The 7,770-nt window shown below is 60.1% G+C and overlaps 1 protein-coding gene across 1 annotated transcript in view; it reads right to left on the bottom strand.

The window, feature by feature from the left end:
• Positions 1-7,770, bottom strand: part of PTDSS2 (phosphatidylserine synthase 2) — a 30,816-nt gene that overhangs the window by 18,750 nt on the left and 4,296 nt on the right. The window contains exons 2-9 of the mRNA XM_010861139.1: positions 7,508-7,699; positions 7,060-7,183; positions 5,510-5,626; positions 4,863-5,030; positions 4,122-4,224; positions 2,997-3,053; positions 2,190-2,314; positions 1,974-2,075 (exon numbers count right to left, since the gene is read on the bottom strand). Coding sequence (XP_010859441.1) covers positions 1,974-2,075; positions 2,190-2,314; positions 2,997-3,053; positions 4,122-4,224; positions 4,863-5,030; positions 5,510-5,626; positions 7,060-7,183; positions 7,508-7,699 — 988 coding nt within the window. The remainder of the gene's footprint in view (positions 1-1,973; positions 2,076-2,189; positions 2,315-2,996; positions 3,054-4,121; positions 4,225-4,862; positions 5,031-5,509; positions 5,627-7,059; positions 7,184-7,507; positions 7,700-7,770) is intronic.

Raw genomic sequence — 7,770 nt, forward strand, 5'->3', positions numbered from 1 at the left:
GGGGCTGGGGTGGGGGTCCCTGGCAGCAAGGCTTTGTGACTCACCCAGCAAGCGTCTGGTGGGACCCAGCCCTGCCCCTGGGATGGTGTTCCAAGACACTCTGTATGGGTGGGGGCGGGGAGAGTGGCTCTCCCCTGGGACCTCTCTGGCCCGGTGACATCAGGACTGCTCGACTCTGGCCCAACCTCACAGCCACACGGGACACCTCTTCAGTCTGACCAAGTTCTGCCTTCCGGGCTCCCTGCATGGCTGCGCCCAGCAGACGGTGCAAACCCTCCCCTCAGGGCCAGCACACAAATTCACAGCAAAGGCCAAGTTCCAGTCAGAAGCCCCCTCGAGGCGAGAGCAGGGCCCTGGCCAAACGGCCTCGAAGCCTCCCGGATCCTCAGGGCTCCCTGAGGTGGGGGGACAGCCCCCCGGGGCCCACCCGGGTCCAAGAGCAGAGCAGCTGCCTCCTCGGCGCCGGGCCCCACTCCCCGTGTGCCGGCCTGCGGTGTGACCACGGAGGGCCGGGGAGGACTGGGCACTCAGAGGGGCTAGACTTGGGGGCTGACACGCAGAGCTTGGAACGAAGAGGAAGACCCAACAAAGCCAATGGGGAGACTGCAGGGAGGCGGGGGGACCCCACAGAGCGTGGACCCAGGAGTCCGGGCAGGAGGCCTGCACCTCATGGGGGAGGGCGAGACGCGCCTCACGTGTCCTGGACCCTGGCGTCCACGTCTCAGTCCAGCCAGAGGGCAAGACCCCAAGGGTGAAGGAATACAAGCCCAGTCTACCCGCCGATGATGACCAACAGTCTCCTGGCACCTGTGGGCTCTGGGCGGTGCCCTCCACCTCTCCTCCTGCCTGGCCTCCTCCAGCTGCCCTACCAGAGCAAGTGGGGCCTGGGCCCCAGGACTGGACAGCAATGGGGGCTTCGTGGGACCAGAGGGGAGAGGTGAGTCCGTCTAGTGTAGAAAATACACAGAAACGAGTTTTAAAACCAGCTAATCTTCCCCACGCACTTCTGAGACTGGCCCCAGAATCTATCGGATTCAGGCAAAGGACACAATCCTGCCAACTAGTTTCTTTCTGGAGATAAGAGAAGATGGGCCACACTCCTCACACGGGGCCAAAACTTTCTAACAGCCTCTTATCAGCCCAGTGCAGAGCACGGCGCCAACTGACGGAGCCACTCCTGGCCTTCCAGAAAGCCCAGACACTCAAACTCAAAGTTACCGTGATTCACAGTGAGAAATGAGGATTTGGCCTTCCTCTGCGTCTAGCCAGAACTCCTAAAACCCCCAGAGTTCCCTAATTGCTGAGGGCCACAAAGCTGTCCCTGGTTATGTTTCGAATCCCACCTCCAAATGGGACCATCCACAGGTCCCCCAGCCCTCTGGGGGCGGGGGAGCTGACTGCCAGTGGCCTGCCTCAGTCAATCGGTCGCGCTGTGTGAGGAGCTCAGGGGCCGGGTGAGTGACCCCCCAAGGGCCTCTGGGACGCGTAGGCGCTCAGCACCCCTGCCCCACCACCCGCCCCGCGTGTCTCCCCATCTGGTTGTCGCTTAGTCTTCTTATGATGAACTTTTTATAATAAATAAGCAAAATGTTCCTTGATTTCCGTGAGTCACTCTAGCACACTAATTGAACCCATGGAGGGAGCATCAGGTGACAACCGCATTTGCCACTGGGGGCTAAGAGGGCGGGTGCAGCCTGGAGGGGCTGAACCTGGGGCCACGTGGCCTGGCGCTGCCCAGGGCGACAGCATCGGAACTGAGCTGACCTGCCAGACACTCAGGTGAGGCCTGGGTTGCCAAGGGTTGGATGGGTGGGGAAGTCGCCCCATTGAAGCTGACCCGAACCCCTGAGCCCTCCCTGGAGCCAGGTCTATGGTGCCAGGGCTGGGCCAGGCAGAAGAAGGGCTGAAAGTGCCACAAGGCCCCAGGGCCCCAGGAGTGCAGACCCTCGCCCGCTGCCAGGCTGGGCGGGTACCTCTTGGTGTTGTAGGCCGTGTCCCTCGGCGTCTCTTCCAGCAGAGTCACATAGCCCAGCACGCAGGTGAGGATGAAGAGCACGGTCAGGGTGTGGGCCCGCCTGCAACACAAATACAGCCCGCGTCAGCGCACGGACAGCACGCGGTGACCACGCGAGTGGCACGCCCCGAAGGAGCGCACTCCGTCTTTGACCTGCAGCTCAAAACCCACTGACCGCTGGCTGCTGGTCTCGTGACGCTCGGGCGGTCCTCTGCCTGCGTGTCGGCTGGGCGGGCGGGCGGCGGGGAGCGGGGGCAGCTCTTGTTCAGAGGGACTGGGCCACAGGTCACACAGCTCAAGTCACAGGACAGATCACGCTGAGAGACCAACCTCGCAGTTTATGCCATGACCACACGTGAGAGCCCCGCGAGGGTGACGCAGAGAGAGGCCCCAGGACCCAGACTGAGGGCGTGGGGCACAAGCACTGCCGCCCACCCGGAGACCGGGCCGGGGATGGCTGCCCGGACGGGCTGGGAAGTGGCCCCTCCCGCTACCGGGCCACCCGGCTGAGGCTGCAGCGTCCCGCGCGGAAGGAAGGAGGTGGCTCTTGGCAGCCAGCAGGCCTGCCTGACCGGAAACACGGCCAGGGCCACCGCGCTGTGTCAAGCGCCACACGCCTGCCGGAGCCCCTGCCTGCTAACAGCTGTCTGCAAAGGAGGCAGGGACCCAGCTCCTAGACCGAAAAGAGCAGTGTGTCCTTGGAGAGACACCTCCAGCGTTGAGCAGCGTCCTGATGACCAGGCAGACAACATGCGGGAAGCCCCGAGCCCAGGACTGGCCCCCGAGCGTCAGTTCCCTGCCTGCCGTCAGAACTCCGTGAAACAGAAGAAACCAGAGTCGGTCACGAGCTTGGAGAAAACACTCACAGCACTCACGCCTGACAGAGGCCTCTGTACCCAGAACACACGAAGAGCTCTTACAACTCAACAGTGAGGACAAACAGTCTCCTGCAAACGCAAACAAGACTCGACACACACCTCACAGAAAAAGGCGCGTAACTGGCCGGCAGCACGCGGGAGGCGCAGCTTCGCCGGCGAGGCTGTGTGCGGACCCGCGGGAGCCCCCACCCCGGCCTCCAGCGGCCCCCCGCGTCCCCGACCCGGGCAGCTCGCTTGCTTTTCTCCCATCTTCACTCAACAGCAGTCCGCAGCTGCCACAAAAGACGCCATGAGGAGTCGAACTGGAACTGCAGAGTTTTGGTTAGTACAGGAAGAACTGATACGTGACGAACGCTACATGCGAGTCCCCCCACCCAAAGACAGACTCTCTCCCTCTCTTCAGTTGGTATTTTATGCTCTTTATCATGCAAACAGAAACAGCTGGGTGCGGTAAGTCAGCTCCAAGTGAAGAAGGCAGACACTGCATTCATTCTTTTACCACGTTTCACAACACTGGCATTTAAAACTGTCAAAAGTGAACAAACTCCTACTTTAACTGTTTTAATAAAATTCAATAGTAACATATTCACGAGTGAGTTTGAGGCCGCGAGGGAGCTCCAGGACCTCAGCCTGCCAGCTGAACTCCACGCAGGTCTCAGGCCCGAGACCGGCGCGGGCGACACCGCAAGGCGCTGCTGCAGGCCGCCACTCCTGAGGCTCCCTGGAGGTGGTGACCCAGAAACTCAACTTCTGCTGGACACCAGCCTACACACAGAAGGACACGGCGAGCTCAGCTGCCTCTCCTGGGTCGAGGACGCAGCCCACTCTTTCCACCCGATTTGCACAGGAGAAGCAGAGTCACTGAGACCCCACCAGGGCTGAGCTGACAATGACGAGGCGTGGGACTCTACCTCACCTCGGCCCTGAAGATGCTCAGAGCTGAGCCGCATTGCCAGGGTCACTCAGGTCGGTGACAGGGGCCTGGGGTCTGAGCCCTGCCCAGGACGGCTCCAGCACACCAACACCAAACCCTTGTCGTGAGGTGAGGAGACCCAGTGTGAGTGCGCCCAAGTGACACAGACAACACGTTGGCTAGAATATACCATGTGCCAACAAACCTCAATCCTGCCTTCCTGCGCTCTCGCTCTTGGAGCAACACAAACAGAGGGCTGGATATGGGGAAAGATGAGGTGGGCAGGGGCAGGGCGCAGAATCAGGGAAGGCCTCACAGCAGGCCTGGAGATGCAGGTCCAGGCCTGCATATAAGAGCTGAGGGCCACCACAGGGCAGGCCAGCAGTGGGGCCCACATGGCTGGAGGAAGGGGTCCCGCCCTGTGAGGACCAGACTGGCAGGGGGAGAGAGCAGAGGGGGCTTGGGTGGAGCCACAGGAGGCCTGCTCAAGCCCGGGGCGTCTGTAGCCTGCACTCCGAGGGAGGCAGACACCCCTGTGCTCCAGAACGCCCAGCTGCCTGCCCTGAGAGGCTGGGGCCATGCTTACCCTAGTGAGCATTTTCAAAGGAAAAAAGCAAAAAACAGGAATAAGTCAGAAATCAAGGTGTTAGAACAAGCCCCAAAGGCCCCTGCACTACAGACTCCTGGCCAGGCTCCTTTTCAGCTCAAACACCAAGTCTAAGCTCAGATTTCTCCTCAAAAACCACAGAGCCCAGAAGTGGGACAAAATTCGTAAAGCAGTGAAAGAAATGTTGAAGCAGCATCCCCAACCCTGAGGAGTGAAGGTGGATGGAGGAAGAAGGCGGGAATCCAGCAGCAGGCCTGCTGCGCAAGAACCACCAAGGGAAGTTCTCTCGACAGAAGGGAAGAGACATTTGAGGGAAACCCGGGGGCCAGGAAGGAAGACACTCCAGGCACTGTCCTCATGAACGCTGACCGGGGCCACCAGGGCCCAAGTCAGAAGGCCAGATGGATCAAAGCAGACTCGATGTGGCCAAGCGCAGATGCCGGCGCTCACTGTGAACAGAGACGCTGCGACAACGACACGCTGGGGCTCAGGACACAGGAAGACTCCATGCCCTCCAGACGCCAGAGCTCCCAGAACATCGCCGGGCTGCCTGGCTGAGAGGTGACGCAGGGATCTGGGCACAGGGATCGCTCGGCCGTGAATCCTGTGACTTGGCCGCTGGGCCAGCGTGAGGGCATGAGGACAGTGGGCTCCCGGCCACGGCCAGTGGAGATTGCCCAGCCGTCAGCCCCTCTCTAGAGAGGACCAACCCACTATGCCGCATGGGCAGGGAGGCAGTCTGCCAAGCCAATTAGAGGAGATAACGAAGGTGTGGCTGTGAGAGTGAGTGCAGAGCGACGGCTTGGCCACGTAAGGCCAAGACCAGACGGCCAGTCCCGGGCCTGCGAGAGGCACCTAGGGCCACTGACCAGCGTGACCAAAAAGGCATCAGCTGGCAACTCATGCTGCCCAGATGTGGGCGAAGCTGGCAAACCCCAACCCACAAGGACTGAGGAAGGCGTTTCCCGGAACTTGGGGCATCTAAGATCTGCTCTGCAAATTCTCATTCCTACTTTTAAAGCATATTGCTAAAAAAAATAAATAAATAAAGCATATTGCTAACAGCGGAGCCCCGAGAATCAATTTAGGGCACTCACCCAAGGCTCAGTGTTGTAAGAGGTGAGCATACAACGAGCGTTTCCCAAACGTCACAACCACCCATCTCTTCCCTGACTGGAAGCGTGGTGACCCAGTGTCGATTCACTATCTTCCACCTGCAGGCGGTAACGTTTAGAGGCAGCTGTCGGCACTGGGTCTCCAAGAGGGACTGGAACAACGCTTAGGCGTTTCGAGCTGCTGGATCTTTGCACACTTTCCCAGAGTCTGTGGTGCTGACGTTCCCGAGGCGCTCCCCGCCAAAGGCACCACGACGGCACAAGAGGGGCCGGCGCCACGCAGACCCTGCCGGACTCTGCCCCTTCCGGCCGGAAGCAGCCCAGACTAGGACACCAGGCTCAACCTGAACTCCAAACTCTGTCGCTGATGGTAAGTTGGCCCCCAAGAAGCCCAACCTTCTTTGAAAACGAAAACTGTTAGAACAAAGTTTTGAACATGGAAGAGTTATTTTAAGTAACTGTGGAACATATAGTCATTTCCACAAATATATACCTTTTAGTCTTTAATTTTTTGGTAACACTCATTAGTAAAATTCCATCCAGCAAAAAATTAAAAAGAAAGAGTTTTTAAAATCCCAGCACAGCAAGGCAATGATGGGAGACTCAGAAAGTGGCTGGGCCCTACAAATACAAGTGAGTCATTCTCGCCAGGTGAGCATCTGGTTACCTGCCTTACGGAAACATGAAGCTTCTTCCCCTACACAGGTGAGGGCAAAGCCCGGGATGCAACAAAAACCACATACGCCGGCACCCCAACACCTGTGGTGGAGAGGCTGGGGCCCCCGCCCTGGAGGCAGGTCCCCGGAGCCGGCAGCCCTGGGGCACGCCCTCCTCAGAGCCCTCCAGGCTCCATCAGACCTCCCCACAGGACAGCCAACTACGGCAGGCCTTTCTGCATCCCCACGGGCAGGGACCCATGGGCTGGCAGTCTGTGCTTCTAAAGATACCTGCACTCACTCTTCTCACTCTCTGCCTCCTGAGATCAGTGCAGTGCTCAGCACCCCCCAGCACAGGAAGCCTGCTTGTGCCAGAACCTAAGCTTCTCGTTTCGCTCTCCGTTGTATGCCCTAAAGCAGCAAGTGGCAGCCCCCAAGACAAGCACTAAATGAACGGGAAAGAAGCAAAGCAAGCCGGGCCACCACTCCAGGACCGCAGTCTCCCTTCAGTGGCCAGCAGCTCGGGTGTGGGAGGACTGTGCCCTCTGTCCTGCAGGACAGCCAACGGCCCGGTCCACGCACAGAATGTCCAGCAGGGTCCCACAGTACTCAAGTCACTAGCTCCGGGGCCGCACCCTCACTGAGGAGGGCACCCCATCCTCTCCCCCTCCTTCTGGCTTCAGGCCGCTGGCGCACAGCAGCTTCCCAGAGCAGGGCCGGTCGTCCCGTCACCCACCCCTCTCTCACCCCTGCCCGAAGCAGCTGCCCGCACAAGAGGAGATAACACCGACCTCATCAGAGGGCTGCTTCCCCCACCACAGCCTCTCCTTGTGGCCTCTCCTGGGTCAGATATGACACTTGTGGCCGCACGTGCACCTCCTCTGAGGCTTCCCAGACTTGCTGAAGAAGCTGCTTCCGTGCAGCATCCCTGCGGACTGCGGCCCAAAGCCACCGCTGTCCCCAGGGCCCATGGCGGGACTCAACTTCAGCTGGACCTGAACTGAGTAGCAAAGGGCAGCCACAGCCCTCCTCTCAAGCACATTTTCCAGGATACAGGGTTTGTGCCTCTAACAAGGAACGGAAAAGCAGCTCAGACAAGCAAAGGATAGCCCAAGGTCACTGGGTCATCAGGTGCATGAGCCATGTCTGGGACCTGTTGACCCAAGGCTGGTTTCCTGGATCCTCAAACGCAGAAGCGCCCAACTCGGCCCATGAACTCTTCCACCTCTGTTCCTGGCTGCCCCTCCCTCCGTGACCCCCCCGTGAAGGCAGACCAGAGGACGGCCTGAGCCTGAGCCGAGGCGTGGCCAGGTCAGAGCTGTACAGGGGTCAAAGGACTGGCCTGGCGCGGGGCCACTCAGGAGAGGGAGCGCCTTCCCTCCACACTCGTCCGCTGGGCTCCTGGCGTGGAGTGCGGCGCGGATACTGCCCCACTCGCCGGGGGAGCAGGGTATCATTTCACAGGGCATCCGCACCGTCAGAGAAAGGGGCCGGACGCAGGCAGGGCAGCGGGGGACTGCGGGCAGGGAGGTCAGGAAAAGCCGCTCTGAGGAGACTTCGGAGCCAAACCCTCCCGGGAGAAGGGAC

Source organism: Bison bison, unplaced genomic scaffold (assembly GCF_000754665.1).
Source record: "Bison bison bison isolate TAMUID 2011002044 unplaced genomic scaffold, Bison_UMD1.0 scf7180017857661, whole genome shotgun sequence".
Classification (NCBI taxonomy): domain Eukaryota; kingdom Metazoa; phylum Chordata; class Mammalia; order Artiodactyla; family Bovidae; genus Bison; species Bison bison.